Below are 24,275 nucleotides of genomic sequence, written 5' to 3' on the forward strand. Positions count from 1 at the left end.
CTGTGGGTATCATATGACCTAGATGCTGTTTGGAAATCAGAGGATTTTTAAAGTGCATGTTAGCTGTTCTTGTCGCACAGCCTGTTCTGTCTACCTAAATGCACCACGAAAATACACAACTTTTGGAGGTAATGGCGATGGAATCATTTTTTCCTTGAAAATAAGAGAGTAGCCATCTCAAGAAACTAGAAGGACAAAGGTCTTAACAGATTACTGCCTTTCTGAAGAAATGGGCTGCATAATCATTTTGTGTCTCAGAGGCTTTTTTTTCCTCCCCCCCCTTTTTTTTTTTTAAACATATACTGTATTGGATTTTAGGCATATTGTGAAAGGATCACTTTTTAATGCAGAAGGCTGCTCCTAAAGTTGTTTGCAAATGATACATTATCAACAACAGCAAAATGACTGCATCACCATCATCACTCCTGGTACCAAAACCAACATGACTTTTGCAGCTTCCTTACAAATTACAAACAGGAATTCTGTTGTCAGTGTAGAAATAAAGGACGAAAATATCTTACTCTCTTCTTTTCCAAACTACTACTACTACTACTACTGATAGTAATAATAATAATAATAAAGCTGCAAGAGAGGTCCAAAAGAGACCGTTTTTCTTCCAGTACTCTGTACTGTGGACACAAGTTTAAGTGCCACTCAGCTTTAACCAGATCCCTAATATCTTATCCTTCACACATGAGAATTCTCCCACAAACACATGTTTCTCAATCTCCCCCTTTATTTTTATAAAACTAATTAAGATGTTGAAGGGAAATAAATTGTTCAGGATTTTTTTTGGCCCCCCCCCCCCCCCCCCCTTTTTAGCCAGAAGCTTTGCAATTCTGCACATGACATCTGCATGAGTTATCAGCTGTGGGTGTGCCAGCTGCATAAATTTAAACAAAATGCCCTGAAAATTTTTAGCCAAAAAAGCAACATCTCCTCCTCCTCCCCCTAGTGATTTGATTGAAGTCTGTAAAATGAAGCGAGAGAATCATTTACATTAAAAAATCCTATTAAATTATGCCTTGTTGTTGAAGACTGATGCTCAGAGCATCTGCCACAACAGACGCCAGCTGATTTCTCCCCAAGAAAACCACAGGACCTTTGTCTTTCCATACAACTGGATCTGTGCCGCAGGAGTGCGTCAGCCTCACAATCGTGCCTGCAGCTCGCATTTGTGGTTACTCCGAGCTACAAAACTCCACCGCTCAGCCCAAGGAAACCCACAGCAAAGACGAGATGCTCCAAAGAGCAGTGTCACTTCTTCCCTCCTCACCACACTACACAGAGGACCTGAGCTCCTCTCAAGAGCCCAGTGAAGATCAGTGCATCCTCCTCTGGCAAACTACCAAGGGGGTTACTTTAGCCCTCTCTGTGAAACTTAGGTTTTTACCTTGCTGCTTGCCGGCTTTCCAGAGCTTGACGTAACTAAAAGGAACCTGAGAAGGGTATTCCTACAATCAGAGATACCACGTTCAGAAAAACTCATTTCATGGCTATTCACACATCAATTTGTGACAGCATTTGTATTCTTATATGATAGCCTGCTTTAGCATCAAATTAATTTGCTTTTATTACATCTCAGCATATCAGAAGATGCTGTAAGATAAACCATCAAAATATACATCCATTGTGAAGTCTGAGAGGAAAAAGCACTCCCACTTCATTTTGTATGCCATAACGAGACTGCAGCTTCCATACGCATCCTATTTATCTCATCTCAAGCAGGCCATTCAATGTTGATTTTTTTTTGAAATTTCCTTGTAGTCACGAAAGAATATTAGACATAAATACAAATAGGAATCGAAAATGTCATCTCTTTTTATTAAGCAGCCACACTGCCTAGAAAACAAACTCAGTATCTGCTTACCTGATATGATCCTAATCCATCTCTAACATGGTGAAGAAAACTGAGCTAACAGTCTACTCTTCTGATCCAATGTTTGTCTTCCACATTTTGAGCAGGCTGACTGTTTTCTGAACATCTGTTTTCATGGGTTTACTGTTTTCATTTGGTTTTACTTTTAGTCTGTATTTCTATCCAGAAAAATACGACAAGTAAAACATCCCCAGAGACATCTCCCTTTCATCACAGTACTCGGAGCTGGTTTCCTTATTAGGGTTAAAACCAGCAATAATTCTGATATACAGAACTGCTTAAATGAGTTAATCACTTACTCAGCTCAGGTGATAAAGAAAGTCCACCTCAGCTAAAGCATCCAGGCTTTCTCCCCTAGTTTTCATTTCTTTATCCTGATTGGCAACAGGTAACAGGAGAACACGCTCTCACTGACCACTTCGCAGAAATACTTCAAAGACATCCTCAGGCCAGGCCAGGCAGGACCACTGGGATTATCTGTTCTGACCTTCAGCATCCCTGAATCAATTTCTCTTAGGAGTAAGGAGTTTCCTTCAAATTGTTTTCCCCTAAGCTCCATTCTTTAACTGTTAATGACGGGGAACCTACCTGTCTTGGTAAATTGTTCCCATAGTCAATTAACTGCCCTCACTTACAAGCCCTTCCTGCTTCTACTCAGAATTCACCTCCCCTGCAGTTTTCAGCCACTTAGACTTCAATATCTTTGCCTGTTAGACTGGAAACTCTTCTGCTATAACAATTCTGTTTCCTACACAAATAATATGGGCTCAAGTCACTCCTTAACCATATCCCAGCTAACCTCAACAGTGATCCCTAGTAAAAAGACAATGGTCTTGTCAAAAGACAAAGAGATCCGCAGCTCCTTTATCAGCAGGATAACAAAATGGGGATGTTACCATCACAGATCATGACTACGGTGGACCAGAAATTCAGCAAAATTAGATCATGTCTAAAAATTCCTTGAAAGCTTCTCATCACTTCCAACAGGTTACTTTGCTTTCTTCTCTCTTCCCTCCCTATGATTCCTTAATGTTTTCAGATCTTATGTGCCAGAACTTGCCTAGTGACAGCCTTTGGTGAACCAGAGGAGCATATCGCATCATCTCTTCATTACTAAATGGCAGCAGTATTTCATTATCCTAACCTATTTATACCAAGGTATTCAAGACACTGTACAAATGTCACTAGTCCAGGATCTAATCCAGATGAGATAAATGAATATTACTTCTACCATACTACAGGCAAGGTGATTCAAGTAGCAGTATTAAGAGGAATTGTGCAATGGGCATGATTAAAGAGAACTTCTCTGCCTTGGTTGATTAGCCCAGTTAGTATGAAGGGGACACAGCAGACACGTCCTCAGTTTCACATCTCTTCATGGTGTCAGCAGGCACGTTGCTGAGTGCCTGGTGCCCACAAAGTGGATGGAGGAGGTTGGGCTTCTGCTCTGGGCTCTAACCCTCACCCTCTGGAGCTGAGGCATCCCCTGGGCTTTAGCTCTCCTCCCTGCAAGGCGGGGAACAGCAGCAGGTACTGTTCAGAGCAGGGGCTGGTGAGCAAGATGCGTGGCACTGGCTGTCCTATGGCCTCCTTAGCCTGGAGTTGGAGGGACTGAAAGCCTAACCCGATCTGTCCATTACAGACAGACCCCAAGAACGAATAGCTTTCCTTGTAATACAAAATCCCACCCCAAATAAATTCAGTCCACACACATGCTGAGAACAAGGTCGTACAATGAATGGCTAAGCTGGCTTGCGAGACCATGAACACACTTTAGAAGTCTGATGTTTTAAAAAATGGGTCCATCTAGATGTGTGCCTCTAAAGACAAAGGCAGACCTGCTGGTTCCCCTCCTGCTCTTTGATTCCAGTTACTCTTTTCTGACCCATGCCCTTCCTCCAGAACCACAGCAGTGCCCTCGCTGACTCAGCTGAAAACTGAACGCGTTGCATTTGGCAGGGGCGCCTTTAGGGCAGCGTGACAATGCAGCTATGCAGATCTCGCTGCTGGCTGCCACCGAGGTGGTGCGGCGCTGCTCCCTTCTGCCGAGCAGCTCCTGCAGCTTCCCTTGCACAAGCACAACGCGGGAACCAGGGGAACGAGGGGGAGCATCAGTAACGTCAGCACCCCTACCCGAGCAGTCTGTACCGACAGCAAAACCACACCCCAAGCAAATGGCTCGGCAGAAGCTGAAGCACGACCAGCTACAGGTATCTGAAACGTGAACTGCATAAACAGCATTTGTGTTAGACAAACACAGGCTCCAGCTCACTGCCGCAGCTGATAGCATCAGTTGTGGAGCCTTTGCCTTTTTAAGTCATGAAAATAAAACCAAAGGGATTGCTGCACTGTAAAATCAGATGTACTATAGTTACTGCAGAGGATTACTAATCTTAATTGCTCATATAGATGAGGCTTAACATTGCTCCCAGATACTACGCTGATGAAGAGACGCAAGCCTTCACCACATCAAATGAATACTTCTCTAAACAGCGTTAACTGCAAACCTACACCTACCTGTCTTAGAAAAACGAGGAAGCAACACCTCTTTCCAACACACTACGCAACACCTGCATTCTTTTGCTTGTTTCCACTGTGGTTTTGGTGCTTCTGTACGAAAGCAGAAAACAGTCTCACACACTCACCAGGACTGACACACAAATCCTCCTGGTCTGGTGATGTTTGCAACCTGTGGTGACACAGATGTTCTGCTGAATTTTCTTTCTTTACTTAGCTTAGGGAAGGAAAGCACAACTGAACCTTGACAGTTTTGACTGCAGAGAGGTGGTGGGGCTGTGACAGACTTTTACAAAGCTTCAGATGATTAATTCATTGTTCTGGGCACAGCAAAATACAACTCCACTATGTACACGGGGGGAAGGGAGATGAGAGGCTGTGATGAGGTGGAAAAAGGAAGAAGAGAAGAAAGAGGGAAAAAAATCTGCATTACATAACTATTCCCAACAGCAAAGTAAGTGGCTAGCTGCTGTAGCAAGTACTGCATTACACGTGATAGAAGAGGAATAGTCTGCTCGGAACAGACCTCCCCAGAGCTCACAACACATTCAGCACTTCATCCTGAAGAAAACCTATACATTCGTGTTTCGAAATCTTAAAACTTGACCACAGATCCTTTCAGTCTGAACAGAAATAAAACAGTCCCTGACCAGCAGCCACATGCAGCTTGCGCTGCCCTGGGCTGCAGCTAGCAGCAATCTGCCGCTTGCATACAGAGACATAATTAAGGACACGCCACATGAAATACTCCATCGAACTGGGAGGGCAATCTGTTCAGCTTGATGTGAAGTCAGTCTGCAGATTCCTGGGAACTGCTGAGATGCTGCTTTGCCAGGCAATTTTTACCTCTACCTCTGTGTGGGATACGTATGCTAACTTTGAAAGAGCCTCATATTTACAAAATGCAATTAGAGTTTGAGCCAGGTTTGTTTTTTTAAAGACTCCTCATCACAAGCAGTCAAAGGAAAACATGATTTAGTTTTTCTGTAAAGCCACAGAAGAGAGTGAACTTTGTTCCATACCCAAGGCCTGCTAGCCTCATATTTTCATTGCTAGATGTTGCACTGCAATAAAACACACTTAAATCTACTTCTGTGTATGTTTTTATTGCAAGTTGAAGCAGAAAGTTTGTTATTTAAGATGGTTTGTAAGAAACATTTGTTCTCTGTGCAAGTACCAAGGTAATGCTCAGAAACACGAAGGAGGCTTTAGCAAGTACAACTACACCTATCCCTGCTCAAAACCAGAACAGGTGGAAGTTTGCTTAGGTGGTCTTCTTACTTCAGTAAGCCTGTAATGGAAAACAGACAGACAGAGACTAAACAGAAAAAGGGGGAAGACCAGGACAAGAAGAGAAAGCTCTACAGACATATCAACTACCGGCAGTGCCATGCAGACCACCTTTAAGCTGCATGCAGCTGAGAAAGCCTCTCAAGCCAACTTCTTTTGATTTCTTCTGTGTTTCAGGAAACAAGACTTGCCAGTGATGCATGCAAATAAAGTAACTGATTCTATCATTTTCTTCTTGTAGTTGGAACCACGTCTTCCTGTAGCACTGAAAATCCACTTCACATGTGAGTCTCTGATGGACTGGATGAAGTTAGACGCCGTGAGGTCCAAATCTTGGCTTGTTACTTCTCATCAAAAGAGTAAGAAGCTGGATGTATCTTCTAATTAACAACATGATTCTGTGTTCCATTGCATCAATATGAAATCAAACAGCACTGACTGTAGAAATCAAAAACGACTAAAACAAAACATTGTTTGCTTGTTTTCAAATAATGTTGGGGATCCTAGTGGCTAGCACAAAATGAAAGACACCTTGAGCAGCCCACAAGGTTTTAAGGATTCACAAAGCCTATTCTCAGCAATCAAGAATTTCTCCTCCTGATGGAACCATCCTGCAGGACTAGAATAATTCATTTCAAAAGACTAACAATTCAAACGCGAGCTGGCAGCTAAAATTTTTCAATAGATAGATGTTTTTGTTTGTAGTTTACCATATGTTTCAGAGATTCCAGAGACTGGTTAAAAAGACAGTGTTATTTTCATGCATTTTTCCAACAGACATCTCTCAAAGTTGCCAGAGAATAATTTAAATCTCCTGTTTAGCATTCTACACTTAACTCCTCCTTGTTCTATTCTCTTTTGTCAAATTGGCATATTTATAGCAAGTATTCTGCATCATGAAAACACCCTTTCAACAAGCAATACCTATCTTCCTTTTCAAAATGTGTACATAAATACAAGTATGATAACGGCATTTTCAGCTTTATTCATTCACCTGCTCTTTACTGGTAGGAGAGTTTGACTCCTAACAAAATGCAAGTTTTTCTCTTATCTCCATTTTATTGATTTATATGCTTATTTCCCTTTATTTATGCAAGTTGTTTGATTCTGAAGAATATCCTTTCTTCCCAGTCAAGTCCCAGTTCAGCAAGGTAGTTAAAGTATTGGAAACTCAGTCCTTAGTCCTGCAGTGATGAACCAAAAATTGGTCTTTGAATGTCGCAGCGCCTCCTCCAGAGGCTGGAGAGCAGGGAGCAGTTTGGTGTCTTGCACACAAGTCCAGTACCACTGTGGCTGAAACTCTGCAGGGATTTAGAGGTGTCACTTTATTGATGCGAATCAAGCTTGCTTGGTAGAATTATGATTGGGTAGTGGGAAGAAAAACACAGTAACTACATTCTGTTTATTTTCTTAAAATACATTAAATATTTGGTAGCCAATTAAAGTTCACTGAAATAGCACTAAAGAGATCAGCTTTATAAGCAGGCTTGAGACAGTAAGCAAGTGTTATAACATTCAAATTCTGCAAAGAAAACTAAAAGTTTTGACTTAAAAAAAAAAGTCCCCTAACAAGAAATTCACATACTTCCTATTATGTAATATGTTTATCACCTATGCTTTTAAGATGAAAACACACAATTGTCTTTTTTTTGGTGACATGGTGAGTCAGCAGAGCACTGAAAGTGTTGTGAACTCGTTCTGCGTATTTATCACTCCCGTTGTTTTGTAACAATGAAGAAAGCATTCCCAGCTGTATTTTCAGTATGTACTGCAGACGAGATATAAAAGCAAACCTATTACCACTAAAAAAAATAGGTCATGTTTCTTCCTTCTCATTAGCTTTAAGCACCAAAACCCAGTGGTGCAGGAATATTTATCTATTAGAGCAGCTAAAACCACCCAGCAGCTCACAATAGGTAAAAAGTAATTAGTGTTTTGCCCAGGCAGGGTCTCAGCTCTGTGCACTCCTGGTGCGAGCCCTGCTGGACTCCTCCTGCCCTAGCCACGAGGCTTCTCCCCTGCACCTTGCAGAGGACTCTCTGCAGCACCCAGCTGGCTGTTTGCAACGGAGAGCCACAAGGAGCCACCACCAGAAGAGTGTCCTGACTGCCTGGTAGAGTTTCAGAGACCTTAAGGCAAGCTCCAAGACTATACAGACTTGCTCAGGCTAAAAAACTGCCTAGCCCAGCAGCGACATGCTGGGTTCATGCGGAACCCTGTCCCCACATAAATGCTAAGTCACATCCATTCTTCTTTCACACTGCCACCAACCCCCTTCTGTGAATTTGAGGGAACGATAAGAGCCCTTGGACACAAAAAACAGCCAGCCTTTCCCTACGGAGGATTATGCTCGCATTTATTTGCTTTCCGATCCTGATGGATGAAGGATCAGAGATATTAGGATCCCAAAGTGCTCTAAGTAATTTGAAAAACAAGTTTGTGCACTAAAGCTGTCAATACTTTCGCCCTTCTCTTCTGACAGCTACTATCCATGCAGCACAGATGTGTCATCCTGCCAGCTACAGACATGCATACCCCTGATAATGCACTTTACAGTGACAGCAGGAACAGCAGTACGAGTCACTGACAATTTGTTGTGCTAAGTTTTAAGGATGTTTACAGGTTTTTCCCAACAGTATATGAAATAGCAACAGAAAAATGCATTTGTAGCTTCAGATAAATGTCAGATTTCAGATAAAATTGGACTGTATTACTGCACAGTTCTACCCATATGTTTTTGTAAGACTAGGATGATGGATTTTGTTGATACCAGTCTCTAAACTAGGGCTGACTGCCACCGCTATTATTCAGATCAATAACAAAATTACCTTTGGTCCAACTGAGAGCAGAATGAGGCTTCTAACTTTATTAACAAATGTCAATGTTATTTCTCTTTCAACAAATACAGCTCCATCCTTGTAGCTTATGTCTTCTCACAGCTCCTGCACATTACCTTTGCTTTTATACTTCTGCAGACCCATTTCTGGACAGCCACCTGTATCCCCAAACACAGCTGCCATGTGATTATCATCCCATAAACTGCAGATACACCTCCTGTGAGGCCGACAGGAGTCACCTGCACACAGCTCAAGGTGTCGCTGCACACACCCACGGATTTTCAGGCTCCCCCAGGGCCCCATGCAGGGAACCTTTACTAGAGCACAGTCCTTGCCTCGGGCAAGGCAGCCTCACCGAGTAGGAGGGGACTGCTGGCACATCGGGGCCTCCGAGGCAGCTGCCTTCCCTGAGCAGAGACTGTTAGCTTCCTAGCAGGCTCCTACTGAACAATTTGATCCCATCTAAATCCTTCCAGTGCCACTCCTGTCTCTGCTTCTATATAAACAGATCACTCCAACGGAGATGTTTCGGGAAGATTGTTTGACCTTAGGAGATGCGGATCCAGATGAAAGGTTTAATGCATACTTGTTTTTTCTTTAGGCTAGACAGGGATGATAACTTCACTAGCCCTGCAGCCACATAATGACAGGTTTGAGTTGATGATGCTCTATTGTTCACCGGATCAAAGAAAGCTTTCCTTCAAATAAAAACACAAAACATCTTTTGCTGTTGTCTGAAAAACACAAACCCAATTCCATGATTAAGAAAGCAGTCTTTAATTGATTTGTAATGTTACTATTAAAGTGTTCCAAATAATCACTCAGATTTTAAAAGCACAGATAACACCCAACATCATACTCTGCAACATGTGAAAATATCAGGAAACAAAACAAACTAATTTGTGAACGTTGTGATGGAATTTCCACCATTATATCAGGACGGAATTTTTTTGTCACAATCTCTTGCTCCACGTGGGACCTATCCAGTGAATTCAGAGGACCCACACTACATAGCAGACTGATGAAAAGGATTACAGCCTGCTGTACCTCCTAGAATGTGAAGGTAAACAAAGCTCTGTCTTTGTTAAAGCAGGAAAACCAAAAGCCAACAGGAAGAACTTACCCCTGTGTGTGAAGGACACATACATAATCACAGGCTTCGGTTTGTATTTAACGTGTAGTATAACTTTGTGGTTTCAGGGCTCTGCCTACAAACATGAAGTCTGACAGTAACTCTGCTGGCAAAGTTTGCAGCAGAAGAATCCCATAAAATAGGATGTTCAGAAAGCCAGACACTGCGGCTGTTTAAGGTTTTACTGCAAGCAGCAGCTTGCCACTCCCTTCTTGCCAAAAGTTATCATTTACCCTGCAGCAGCGGCAAAACTGGACATGTCCTCCTGCTTCAGATGCTCGGTTTCACAGGCCAAAGTGTTGCTGGCCCACTTTCAACAGCCACAAAGGCAAACACACAAGGCTGCAACCAAGAGGTTAAAATGCAGGTACCTCTTCTTGAGAGAAGCTCTGCAACAGGAAAGCAGCTTCAGAGTTATCAGCAGTAAGGTCTTAAAGTGCCACTGCTAGCCCTGTTGGAGCTCTCAGATAAAATTCTTCCCAAGGCTGATTACACTGAGGTACCTCTTCCCTAGGTAGGAACAGAGATAGCTATGCCACTGCATGTCCCCGTTAGTCACTACAGTTACATTGGTGGATCGCTTATACAGGTGTGACTGTTTTAATATTTTGGAAACACCTCATAACCTGAAATAGTTTACCTAAACAAAGCCCCTAGGTGTAGACCAGGAATAACAGAGGGCTGAGCAACCATCACAGTCTTTGCATTCTAGTTTACATGGAAGCCAGACACCCATGGTTACTGTGCCATAAGGTCGGGCCATTCGAATAAAGCAGCAGTCATTTTTGACAGGGTTCAGCCAGATGCTGATGTATCTTGAGCTACCAACATGAGACACCCGGATGTTATTTTTTTTTTCTCTCCTGTGGATGCAAAAATTAGCATTTAGTTTTTACTGAGTGATAAGTAGCATCTATCAGCAACTCTGTGGTTAAAAACCATACACACACACAAACTTACATGCAGACATATGGACATACATGCTATATATATACATGCACACCACTACATATGTGTGCGTGCAAAAATACACATCCACATGTGTGTACTTGAATATGAGGCAGATTGATGTATCTGCAAAGGTCCCTCCCAGGCATTGACTTGTACAAGTTTGTTCCCTGCAGTAAACCAAGCAACGTCTTAGAGTTTCCCAAGTTCTCTTAGCAGGAGTGGTGGGGATTAGTTATCCTGAGGTAAAAACAGAACTGCCAACAAAAATCCTGGAACTCTTAACCGCCAGGACAAGCTCTGTCCTACTCAGGGGAGATGGGCGACAACCAAAGGGCATGTTGTTGTTGATGATTAACATGAGTCACTGAACAGCCTGCGTCTCCTAAGAGCTTCTCTTCATAAATTAACTAGCAAGACAGTTAATACCCTTTCTCTGCGTACTTCATAGTGGTGTACAATATTAAATGTAGGTTAAACATACTTGTTTACTAATCTAAAATCCAGTTGTGTTCCTCTTCCACCACTAAAAACAAGTTATTTCTTTCTTCTTGTAAGAAGGTTGCTCATCACTTAGCACCCCAAAAGTACAATATCTGCATGCTTTAGACTCAGCCCATTCTGACTGGTGATAAATAGCTCTTACAGTAGCACACCCGAATAGAAGAACTGCCACAGACTTGGAAGAGAAGAATTAAAAGATTTCATCTCAAGATACTTCAGAGATGGAGGTCTAAAGCCCACGAAAGACAAGGCAGCAGGCTTTGTATTCATGGTATCTCACTGTGAGACACACAGCATTGAGTTGCCTGCGCTATGCCTGTATCCCAGTCACACCTTCCTCCAGTCACAGCACCTGAAGTTCACCAGCAACTTTAAATCATTCCTAGAAACATCAGCCCACACTCTGCTCACCTACATGAGTCCCACCAGAATTAATCCAATGTTTGTTGTCAGACATGAGAGCCAACAGTAACTTACGTTCCTGAGTCAACTCCATCTGCCCATCTGATGGGCACTGACAAAACTACATACAAACCCCTGGAGAAAAGATAGTTTCTTCGATCCCATGGATACTGAGAAACTCAGCACTTCCAGGCTCTTGCAGTTAATTCGAAGCTGTTTCCACTGGCAGCCACGGGTAGGAAACGCTGCCACTGCCTCTACATCTCCCCTCACCCCACCAAGAAGGAAATCCACCAACTTCAGGGACTTGCAAAACATTAATCATCTTCTGTAAAACACATCTAAACGTTAAGCCGGTAAAAAATGCTGCCATACCGGAACATGACCATGGTTTTAGAGACACACAGTAGATTTCAAGTAAGAATAATGTCCAAGGATTACAGCGTTTTCTGTGTTCGTTACTCCTCTTACCAAGCTTTCACACTGAATGCAACGTAGAGATCGCAGTACTTCATCCTAGATTCCCTTCGGAGGCCGGCACTTGAGGTTGCAGCTGAGGAAACCGCTGCCCTTAGCGCATTTGCTAGCAAAGTGTCACAGCCTGGGTTAGCAGCTTAGCGACAATTCTGCACCTCCAACTCGCACTCAGATTGCTAAAGACAAAAGACATCCTGACTTTCTACAATAAAGACCTTCCTTAAACAAGTATTTTTTCCATAAACCCTAATTTATTTATATTCCCCTCTTTGGATAAATGCAAGTCTAAACTGTCTGAAATAATTAAATTGGAAGACACATTGTATAGAAGAGTATCAGCAAGAACCTAACAGACAGCAAGTGAACAATGTTGCATTCTAAACTTAATTTTTGCTTTGATTTTTTATTTTTGATTTTTTTTTGCTAAAATCAAAAGCATTCATATAACAAGCGAAACAGACTTACTCAGCAGTATACTTCATCTTTGACAAGACCACTAGAAACAGAATATTCAATACACCAATTAAATTACAGGGGATTTTTTTAAGCTCTTACAAGTACAAAGAAAGATAATTTACTTTGAATAAATATTGTGCCCTTACAATGGCAAGCTTTGTTTTCTGAGCTTTAGTAACATCAGGTAACTTCAGCTAGAACCCTTTCACATTTACTGGTACATCCCCGTTGTTTCTTGAATTTTACCTTCAGGTCTTGAAATTTTAAAAGTGGGAAAGGATTTGAGAACACAAAAGAGACATGACTTCACAAGAGCCACAGCTATTTGTTTCTGACCTCCCCGTCCTCCAGGACATGTGTTTCCCAGGAAATTAAGTTCTTATCTGGAGGGTGGCCTGTAAATCATGCGACCAGCACTTAGTGGCTGTGGTTTGCACAAGGACAGAGGCTCAGTGGCCCAACACAGCCCTTCCATCAACAACCTGGTTCTTTCAGCTTAACTAGAAGCTTATACCCCGAGGTTCATTTCTCCTTACTGCTAAGAGAGGACACTACGCTGTTTGCAGGCGGTATTAGAGCAAGTCAAAGCTGGAGCCAACGGCAGCATACAGTTTACACCATTTAGAACATTACACACCACTGAAGTCCTGAACTTTTCCACGCAGAAGATACCATTTAGGTTTAATGGTAAGTATGGAAGCCACCTGGCTCAGACAAAAGCTCAGTTGGTCAATGAAAACATTGTCATTAATCTCAACGAGCTTTGGATCATGTCTTACACAAATTTTATGTGCTAGACACCACAACCCAGTAAGTGACTGCAGACCACATGCTTCACACCAGTCCAGCAGTATTTTCCCCATGTAGGCTGTCTTCAAATAAAAGTCTAGACAAGAAGAAAGTATCTGACCTAGGTTTATAGAATAGCTGAAAAAAAAATAACGGGAAAGTAGTTCTGCAATGCCCAAAAGTGAGAGAATTCAGTTCATTGTCCCTTGGCTGAGTGGCCTTTGTAGTGACAAGAAGGCAGACACCCTGCCCGTGGTAAGCTGTGTATGGAAAGCCTGCAGCCTTCAATCTGAAGGTTTCTGGTACCTTTCTGGTACCAAGAGCTCCAATTCAGCCTCACAGAAACAAGCAGCTGCAGCGATCCAATGCGTTAACAGCACGAGAGCTGCCTGCCTTGTTCCTCTGCTGGGATGGGACTCTGCAGGAGCAGTGTTGGCAGAGAATAATGTGACGATGACAACTGTAAATGTGGCAGTTTATATGTCAGCGTACTAGCGCCAGACAACAAGACGAGGACGACTGCAGTATGGCATATGCTTCAGTCCCTGCCTTTCCCCCTTGGTTGTGTCTCCAGAAAACAGGTGAGTTAGGTGCACAAATTGATTTACAGTTCACAGAACAACTTGGAAAATAGAAATAATCTGAAAGCCATTTGTATCAGTAAATTGCATGTAAGTTAGTTGTATTTTTTTTTCTTTGTCTTTAAATTAATGTCATCAAATTCACTTATATGTGATCTCCTTTGATCCCTGGCACTATGACCAGGGTTAGGAAAATGTATTTCCAGGCTTTGATGATATGGCTGGAAGATTAAGGAGAGCACGTCCCCATCAGTGAAGTATGTCCATTCAGGGACTTGCACCCTGACAGTGACATTCTACAGGAAAAAAAATAAATATAAAAAAGGGGCGGAGGCGTTAAAATTACCAAGTTGCCTTTTATTACTCATTTTAGTCTTTCCTGTCCACTTGAGTATATTCAAAACAGAGGGCTAAGTCTGCAATGAGAAAGTCATTATAGTCATTATATAGCTGTCAGAGACATTGGATCAGATGCCTGTACAAAGCGGATCAGTATACAGAGAGTCAAAACCACACGCTCCAAGCAGTCCTCAGGAACCCACTCAGAACAATACTTCCTTTGAAGTTTTATTACAGCTACAATTGCAAACAAAGGTCAGTAACAGTCCTACTGCTGGTAACACTATGTATTCTAATGGGTGTTCTACAAGGTAGCATTGTTTCTGACATAATTTATCTGCCAAGAAGAAATGTAAATATTTGAGAAGCACTCGAGCACACAGGAGTGGTGCAACAGTTAGGTACTGAATACCACATACAGATGTTTGAATTCCACCTGTATTCTTGTGCCCAGGTTCTTGCCGGGCTACCTGCTGAACACACACATTCCTTAAGCTCTCCGAGCCGTTGTTTGGAGGCTCTCAGTTCTCAGGAGGGTGTACCTAGAATTCAGACTTTTCTGGAACACAGATTTGAGCTAGATCCGCAGGGCGTCTTTAGGGAGAAAAACAGCCAAAGCCTTCAGTGCTGACCTCCCTGTTGCAGAATTCAGCCATGACGGAGGCTCTCAGGCTCCCTTTGCTACATGAACCCTGCTGTCAGGACAGACAGAAGCCAGCAAAGCTGAACACGAGCCACTCAACAAGAGGAAAACCGAGGAACAATGCAGGAACTCGTTCTGTCGCTCAAGGGGACTAGACCCAGAAAGTCCCCTGCCCTCTGCTATGGGCGGGATATAACTGCTGAGGTCAAACCCACAGATCCCCAAAATCCCTGATGTATCCTGTAACCAAGCAAGAATGTGAAGGTGTCTATTTTTTCTTCTAGTATCACTGCTTTTGCTACAGCACTACTCTGCAGGTGCATAATCAAAAGCACCATCATTTTGATCATGTGAAGTGACACAGTACAATGGTCATGATCCATAAATCCGACCTTAGGATCCAATTCAACAGGTGTATTCAGAGCATGCTGACAGATGCGAGAAAACACTGTGGTTATACATTTAAAATATTGCTATTTCCCACATAAATATTGCAGGTTTGCTTCTAATTGTAAAGATTATGTTTCATTTCTGAAAAGCTAACTTACCTGCTGCTGTCATCTGGTTTTACAAACTTCTAATACTAAAAATTCATGATACGGTTTATAACTCGCAAAGTTTAATGTTTTATGTCATAGGTAGCTGAATTTCTGTAAGTCACATGCAACAAGGTGAAGAACCCTTCAAATGACTGCCAGAACCAATACAATTTTCACAAAAGGCATTTGTACAACTCAACCTAACCACTTCCAGTTTTGACTGTTGTTCTTTTGGGGTGCAGAGAGGCAAAAAAATCTGTTAGCTGGTGGATACTCTAGAACCAACATATTCTAAGTTAATTCTTCCGCACCCCTCAACAAGAAGCACATTCTTCCTGAGCAGTGCTGAGGAACACTGAGTTTCTCAAGACTGTACAAACAAAGGTGGGGATGAAAGTTGTCCTTATCGCTAGGAGACAAGGTTAGCCATAAAAACATTAGCATTTTATTTGTCTTCAATTACATTATCCAACCAAATAAACACGATTGTGATTGCTTTGGCATTCTGATGTTTTATACCATGGTTTAAAGTAATTCCAGGAAGCAAAAATTCCAACATGTTTGCACTTATACATTGACCTGCATAATATGCTTTAAAAAAAGCAGAACTTTAGTCTCATAAAACCAATATTTGCTATAGAAACAACCTCGCTATAGCTACACCCATCTTATCAAGCTTCCTAGAAAAAAAATAAAAATCCATTATTGTCTTCATTAGCAAGAGTCAATTCTCAACTTCTGATCTTTCAAAAGAAGCCTATTCTTTTCAGATTGATGCTGTTCCTTCCCAAACACATTCTCAAGAAGTCTATGTCTGAGCAATGCTTGCTCTTGTGCATTAAATTGAATTGATTTCAGTTACGTTTTTCACATCTTATGAACACGCAAAAATTTCCATGGGAAGGTTCTGCATCTCTCACAAGTCAGAGCAGATTCTACCCTCTGTTCCATCACTTCAGTAACTTCCCTATATACCTGTTCAGCTTAATCGAGGAAGCTCCAAGGCAATAAATTATTACTAGACAGGAAGAAAGTACAAGTGAAACAGTTGTTTAAAGTTTCTTTATTATCTGAAAGCTCTTCAACGATATTTCCTTTACCTGATCTTCAGTTCTCTGAGTGCAAGAGGTTAGAAGTCCCTCTGGTTAGGTATTTCCAGATAGCTGTAGGAATTCCAGCAAAAAGTTACTCAGCTAATACTACCAGCTTCCTGTCAAAGGTAAATCTAGCTTGAAAACAATGAAAACCATTTAATTGAGTCAATACATATTACAGCTGCACAAGGAAAAGAACAGATTTTTATTGATAGACTGGAAAACGTGAAGTGGATTGAATTACAGTCACCTTGGAATGATTTGGTGAAAAACAAAGACATAAACTATTTCCTGAAAACAGTGAAGCACTGTTGAGGGAGAAAAGTAAAGGCTAATTTTAAAGCAGCCTTTCTCCAGAGCACAAAAGAACACCGTTTGTCTTTATTAAGGAGGAGTAGCAAAGCCTGCCTCCCCAGCCTACAAAGTGCTTGGAATTTGAGACACAGCTTAGCAGCAACAAATAGAAATTCAGGTCAGAAAAAGTAGAAGATGGTAAGTAAGGCTTGTAAAAACATGCCTGGCTGCCTATTCAGAGGCTTCCCATTGTGATTCAATTGGATCTGTCTAATGCATGCTTAAAACAACATGATGTTATTTAGACATGTACACATAAACACAATGCCTCTCCTGACTCAGGAACTTGCCTACAGCATCCCTACAGCGTAAACCCACAGGCCAGCTCCAGTAAGCACTGAAGAGCAATGTTTCCACTCGAGCAATAACTAGGTTTCATTGCCATGGGCTCTTTTAAGCTCATGAGGCATTTATATTTACAAGTTTTATTAAAAATAAAGAATACTACTATTAACCTCTCAGTGGTCTACAAACCTTCGGAGGCGTGGAAGATGTTGCAAGGAAAAGTCTTACCCCAAATGGAAAGAAAGTTCACGTTGTTCTTGGCTGCTCCTTATCCAATATGCTAACTTCTTTTTCTCATTCTCCAGAATCACTCACAAAACACTTTATGTGCTGAACACTTTGAATTTTGTACGACTATCATGTATTTTGATATTTTTTAGTATAAAACAAATTGTACCAAGACACAGGAACAATAAATATTTTAGAAGTTGCCAGGAACAGTTATACTTACAGAAATTGAGGTCTTGGCTGACTATACAATCAGTGTATTTCTCAGGAATGTTACAGCTAGACAGAAGACAGAGTAGTACCTATGAGGGCTACTTATTTCTCTAGACAGGGAAATCATCCTGTCTCATGAACTGCATCCCAAAAAGTGTCTGATAATCTGATATTGTTGTACTGAAGCCTGAAGTAGAAGACAAGGAATTACACAATTCAATCACTTTTTATCTTCCTTCACTTAGTTATTCAGCTTAGTTATTGTTCTTATGCTCAGGAGGATGAAAATAAATTTAAAATTTTTCCTGTTTAGAGATGTGCAAATACATAACTGCCCTTTTCTCCAGACAAGGATTCACACATAACCCGCTGATAACAGTTTGTCATTTTCCTCAATTGCTTAGCCATGATCTATAGACGCAAAGCCCACAGAAAAAAAGCCCCTGTGATGCAACACTGAGCACAGCAGGAACTTAAGTCCATGATGAAGGTTCCTAAATGCTAAGATAACACAGATGAAGAAAAGCAGACAGAGAAGAGATGTCACAGCTCTGATACTGGGTAGCAGTACCTTCAGTCATTCAATTAACTGTTCTTCCCTGGCTAGATCGTACTCAGATGTACTGCTGACTATACAAAAAAATGTCAATTATCGCCAGTATGCAAACTGTTTTTCCTGTTATATATCATCTTCTTGTCAGACCCAGAAAAAAAAAGGCAGCAGATGAACCAGCATGCAAACTAAATTGCTTTTCAACCTCAGATTTGGTTTGTTGGGTTAATAGACAGTGAAGAAGGTTATAGTGCTGCTACTAACGGGGTATGTACCTTACAGGCAGAGACAGGGGAAGGAAAGGGCAGAATCAAAAACTCCAATCAATAACCTATTTGCAGGCTGGTCAGAACAGGAGATACGGTGAGCTAATTATGTGGCCCTTCTCCTCCACCTCCAAGAAAAACGAAATATAAAACTAAACAGTATTGTTTGAAACAGAAGCACGCCAAGCATGAAACAGAAACTAAACCTCGCAATACCAGAGTGCCACAACGAAACCAACTGCCAGTGCAGGGAAGGAGACGTTTCTGTGACGGCTGCTTGGTGCACATGGATTGCAGAGTTCTGAGGACGCTCGGTATTTACTCAGTTGGCTACTGAAATGGATAATTAATTTTTATTAGCTGTAACGCAGCTACTAAGCATCTTGAACACTTCATGCCAAAACATATCAGAGCACATACCTGTCACCATGCCGCTGAACTGAAAACAAATACCACGCAGTAAAGCACTAAAGGAAGCGAACACACATTAAACCTTTAGATGGGAAAAGTGCCACATCCTTCCACAATACAAAATACTGCTGCCTTCGCTGCTGAACCATAAAGAACAGCAATTATATCTAAATCCTTCTGACGTCTCTCATTAGAGAACAAATTTAGTTGAACGCTCATGCTCGGACTGCCTTCACGGAAACAAGAGCTGTCTATTTATATGAAAAATATGGAAACTCACAGGTCACACGCGAAATTAACGCACCAAGAGGAAGCTTGAGGAGGTTCAATTAAGCAGAGGGACACGGTGACGCTTTTCCAAACTGAGTTTGATGGGAGCTGTACCTTTTCCGGAGCTAATAGGAATTCAGTGAGGTGAAGCTCGTCTTCAGGTTCTTATTTATTTCATTTGCCTCTGCCCGCGCCGGGGTCCCCCAGATGCGGGGGAGCTCAGCCCAATTTTAAGGACTTAAAAACCCTTCAGACAGCCCCACGCTTGTCCGCAGGATGAGCCCTCTGCGGGGCTTGCCCCACGGCGATTTACGAACAACTTCGGCAGACCCTCGGGGATGGGGGTGAGCCTGTTTTTCCCCCTAAAATGCACTTACTTTTTCCCCCAAGCGCCCCCTCAACCCGGGGGCATCCAGCCCGGGTTCACAGCCGCCTGTTGACCCCCGGAGACGTTTCGGGGAGCCCGAGGAGCTGCGGGCAACCGCGGGGCAGCGACCCCGGACAGCCATGGGGCGGCATCACCTCAGCCCCCAGCCCCAGAGGCTGAGCCCTCGCCGGGGCAGCCCCACTCCCCTCCTCTCCTCTCCTCTCCTCCCTTCTCGCCCCCACTCACCGCCACCGAGCCCGAGGAGGAGGCGACGAAGACGCGGATCACCATCTTCACCTCATGAGCGGCCACCGCGGGGTCGGGACGAGGCTGCGGGGACGCCGCACCGGCCGAGTGGGGACGGGACGGGACGGGACGGGACAGCGGCTCCGCAGCCGCCCTGCCTCCTCGGGCTGCCGCGGCTCGCAGCCCCCCTGAGGCGAGCCGGCTCCGGCTCCTCGCTGCCCGGCGGCGGGCGGGAACGGCGAGAGGCGGGCAGGTGGCGGCGGCGCGCAGGGGCCGCCGGGCGCTGTAGTTCTGCTGCCCGGCGGTGTGTGGTGTTAGGGAAACGGGGCCGTGTCTGCCCTTTAGGCGGGTTTGATGAATGTCCCCGACACCCTAAGTGCCAAGTGCCGCCATCCGTGTGTGAAAGCCTGCCAAAGAGCTTGCACCGTGCCCCTGATGTGCTGCCTGCTTGTCCGCAGCACCACAGGTGCAAGGTGCATGGTGCACAAGATGCTTAAATTCACCCCTGTGTCAGACAGCCACACCATAATGGTCACCTCTCCATGCCAGGCCATCCCACCTAGCTGCTCCTGGTCCTCCTGCCCCACGTAGGGCTGTCCTCACTGGTCCGCCAAGCCCCACAGACCGCCATTTTCAGGATGAAGGGGCACAAAATGGCGGCTGGGCAAACAGGTGGCATGGCTGCCCTCCTGTCAGGGCAGGCGGCAGGGACAGGGCAGGGGGGGCAGGCCTGCTGGGCACTGCGGGCTCTCCTACACATTTCAGAAGTATTAAACACCATCATGTATTTTCACTCACTGTTATAGGCATACAGCTATCGAGTATTGACAGGGATTAGAACAGATGTTGTTAATCAACAGAATAACCCCAAATCGCCCTTTATCTGTCAGTTCTTCAGTAAGTGACAGAGAGGAATCCCTGCAGCCTTCGTTAGCTTTTGGGTCTGTAAGGGCACAGTTTCTTTTTTAAGTGCTCAAACCCCTATAACTGGTAGACTTCCACGAACTACAGTTGTAACCTTCATCCTCTTAATTCTTTACATATGGCCAGATGGTTACTCATTTCCTGTGATTAAGCTCTCTCCTCCCACGATTTTACCCCAATGGTGAAACTCTTCTAGACCTTTGCATTGTCACTGCATTCAGTAAATTTCCATTTTCCAAGCTAAGCATAGACCATGACTCTTGGCTTTTTGTTTCCTGATCAAACAACCTTGACTGCCAACTATGTTCTTAAAGCTTTATTTACGTTTTAATATTTATCATTTATTTCAGAATATGACATGTTTGTGGGAGTCATGGAATACACCTAACAAGAGCAATAAAGAATAATCAGGATGCTCAGTGTTCATTTTGAGCTTAATTTATATCTTGTAGAAGTCATTGGCAGGCTTTCCCCTGGCTTCACTGTCCTCTGGAACAGAGCTTGATATTGGCATTTAAAGTACAGTCCTGTAATGAGAATTCAGGGACCAATTTTGAAAAGGTTTATAACTATGCATTATTTGCTTTCATGGGAATACTTGCTGAAAACTGAATAAACTGAATCTGAGTAAACTTTGATTCAAAGGGTAACGTTTTCTGTATTGCAATGTAAGTCTTTTGCATTCTTTCTTGCACCATCTTAAGGCATTTAGATTAAATCTTTTCTTACTGTTTTGGTACCATTTTTCTGCTTGTATATTAATCCTACCATTAATTTTATATTTGAGGATTCTATTATTTGACTTCAGTGCCACTGTCTTAATTTGAGTCCAGCTCTCACATTGGCAACAACAAAACAGTGACAGTTAATTGGCAACAACAAAACAATTTACTGCTTAATTGCTGCTGAACAACCAGCAAAATTCTGCAATAGGTGAATCATTATAGGAGTTTTCTGGAAAATCACCATTTCTTTACTTAGTGGGTTTTTTTCCCACTGAAAGATTATTTCTGACAACACATTTTCCTGTCTTTAAGCATTTTTAAGAAGATGAAGTTGTTTACTTTCCACTTACTGCCCTATTTATTTCCTTACTAGAAAATATTATGTTTAATATTATAGTTGGCCACAGTGTTATTATGTGAAATAAATAGAATCAGGGCAACTCAGTACAGCAGGTTATATTTGATTCTGTTACAGCTTTAATATATAGCATCAATTTGTAATATTAGCAACTTCATACTTCTAATATATTTCTTACACATAGCAAAATGGGAATAAAAAAGATAGGGAAGTCTGATTCTGAAAGGTGCTGAACGTCTTTCACTCTGACTAAGCAGAAGAGGATGCTGCACATCTCTCACAGACAACCTTGACACAGTAACATAAACAAACCATGTGGCAAAGTCTGAAATAGAGTGCAATGGCACTAACTGGGAAAAGTACGACATGTAAACAAGAAAATTAAGAAATTCTACTGGGACTGTAAACACTGCAACTAAAGTACTTTTAAGGTTGTTTTCTCTTCCTCTAAGAGTTCTTTACTTTGGCAGCTCCAAAACCTACAAATACAGTTTCCTTTCCCACCTGGAAAAAAAATACCTTTCATTTCATTCTTCTTGAATGTATTACTGAGCTGCATAAGTTCTCAAAAGCTATGGGAAAGAAAAGGTGGTAGGAAAGGTAAAAACCAACACCTGTTAGAAAAATCCAAACCCACTAGTCCATTTCAAATGCCCTAAACTGATCCCCAGCTGGCCAAGCCAATACAAGTTTTCTAGAGTCTCCATTTTGTTCCTGCAGCTCTCAGGTAGATCGGAGATATACAAGTTGTATTCCAATGAATTCCCTTGTAATTCTTAATTTTTGTAGGTCAATTTCTAAAATTTTAGGCTAAAAAAATCTTGCAGATGTAATTTCTCAGGATCAAATTTAATGTGGCATGGGCTGGAAAGCACTGGGAATCCAGATAACTTTCTCATTTCTCTTTTGTTAGTGTTTCTGTATAGACCATACATGCTAAGAAGCTAGTTCTGCCATGGAACTAGTGCAGAAATGCAGACAGTTAGGAAAAAAAAAAAGTCTTACACTGAGAAGTTCAAAATTTCACAGCTTGTAGAGTGGCCTCTTAATTTACATGGGTCCTAAGAAGAAAGCTATTACTTTGTGGAGTGTAAAATGTATTAGACATCACCACATGATATTTTACACTTTCAGATGGTGAATGGGTTAAGGCTGGCTGTCAGGGTTCTGCAGCTGCTGTTGGTAAATGTCCTGAGGCCATAGCTCTAACTCCATTTCTACTGTACAATTCTAATGACTTGAAGACCAAATGGTACAAACATTTAGTTAATATAAGGAATGTGATAAATAAAAGTCATCATTAAAATGATTTATGAGCAGTTTTTCATGTTTACAGGAGGTGCAGAAACACTGCATTCTAAGACCGGAGTTGAAAATGTGAATTTATGAGGGGGTGCAGTTTCTAAAGCTTGTATGGTAAGAATGATTCATTGTTATGCCAGATTTTTATGGAAGATTAAACAGAACTTTACTGCTACTAAGGTAGCAAACAACACACTAAACCAAGGATTGCGGATATGTGAAAGATATGATAAAAGATTATTTGTATAACAAGATGCAACAAGCATAGGAGAGAAATACTGGAGATACTGAGCATTATATTCAGGCCAAAATAAGGGGATAAGAGGGCTTCATCTCTCACTTGGAAGAAACTGTCTGGGACATTTTAGAAGTTTCTGGTTTGTGGATTGTTGGTACTCATCATTTATTTCTGTTGGATCTATGAAAGGTTGTTAAAAATTAGTTCACATATGCTCTGCAATAATCCACATATTTGAAATTTCTAAAGAGGTCTTCAGCAGCTCTTAAAAATTCTAAGTATCACAATATATTGAAAATCACTGCTTTAGAGTGTCATTAAAAGCTTTGAGAATCCTGAGCAATCATCCTTGGTAGAAATGTGACCATCATACTAGGAAGCAGCCAAAGGAGAAGAGAAAGCAAAGTACTCCAGCTGCAATAGGGCTACAGAGTATCATTAGCGGATCTCACACTGCAAACCCCAAGAGAATGTGGATAACTTAAAGCCTCTAAAACATACAAAATGGCCAAGGGAATATGATGTAAGTACAGGATTGTTTCACTTGTCAAGTAACGGCAGCTAATGTGGTGGCTGATGGCCTCTAAATATCCTGGCTAGACACAGCTCCAAAGCATATAAGATGATGTAGCTTGGAGCCAGATTCTGCACATACTTCCTGGAAGCCACTGAATTTTTAAGGTATCAATTTAATCATATAATAAGTCTCCAGGGTACATTTTCTAAGTGGTGCATTAATGCCTGTAGTAGTGTATTGTGCATAATATTATGACTCTGCGTCTACATGTACAACAGGTCAAGCAACGCATAGTCAAGATCACCCTGTCCTTTGCAAAAATGGCTTTGCAGGTTTTGTAAATCACACCAAAGTCTCCCAATAGCAAACTCACACAGGACTCTGTGCTTTCCAGATCCTTAATCATGACCAGATGTTTACATTTGGAGCATTTCACAGCTTTATCCACAGTCAGATTTTAGAGATAATGTCAACAGAATTAAACAGTGTCCCAAGATAATTTTTGTTTTCTTTTGGCTTGAATTACTCTGAAGCTGTTTTTATCATCTAAAGCTACTACAAGGTACAGGTATTAAAGCAGGCACTTGGGAA

The 24,275-nt window shown here is 42.1% G+C and overlaps 1 protein-coding gene and 1 long non-coding RNA gene across 3 annotated transcripts in view; both read right to left on the reverse strand.

Moving 5' to 3' along the window:
• Positions 1-21,029, reverse strand: part of SH3BGRL2 (SH3 domain binding glutamate rich protein like 2) — a 43,903-nt gene extending 22,874 nt beyond the window's left edge. Inside the window, exon 1 of one of the 2 annotated variants that reach the window (XM_080583747.1) lies at positions 19,621-21,029. In XM_080583747.1, coding sequence (XP_080439873.1) covers positions 19,621-19,665 — 45 coding nt within the window. In that variant the 5' untranslated portion in view covers positions 19,666-21,029. The remainder of the gene's footprint in view (positions 1-19,620) is intronic. The other variant, XM_080583746.1, reaches the window with a different exon arrangement.
• Positions 9,610-19,613, reverse strand: LOC308191406. Its single transcript, XR_013947959.1, has 2 exons — positions 17,518-19,613; positions 9,610-16,496 (listed from the first exon to the last, which is right to left on the reverse strand). It is a non-coding gene; the product is annotated as an uncharacterized lncRNA (long non-coding RNA).
• Positions 21,030-24,275: the final 3,246 nt, after the last annotated feature.

Source organism: Anser brachyrhynchus, assembly GCF_964034855.1.
Source record: "Anser brachyrhynchus genome assembly, chromosome: 3".
Taxonomy (NCBI): domain Eukaryota; kingdom Metazoa; phylum Chordata; class Aves; order Anseriformes; family Anatidae; genus Anser; species Anser brachyrhynchus.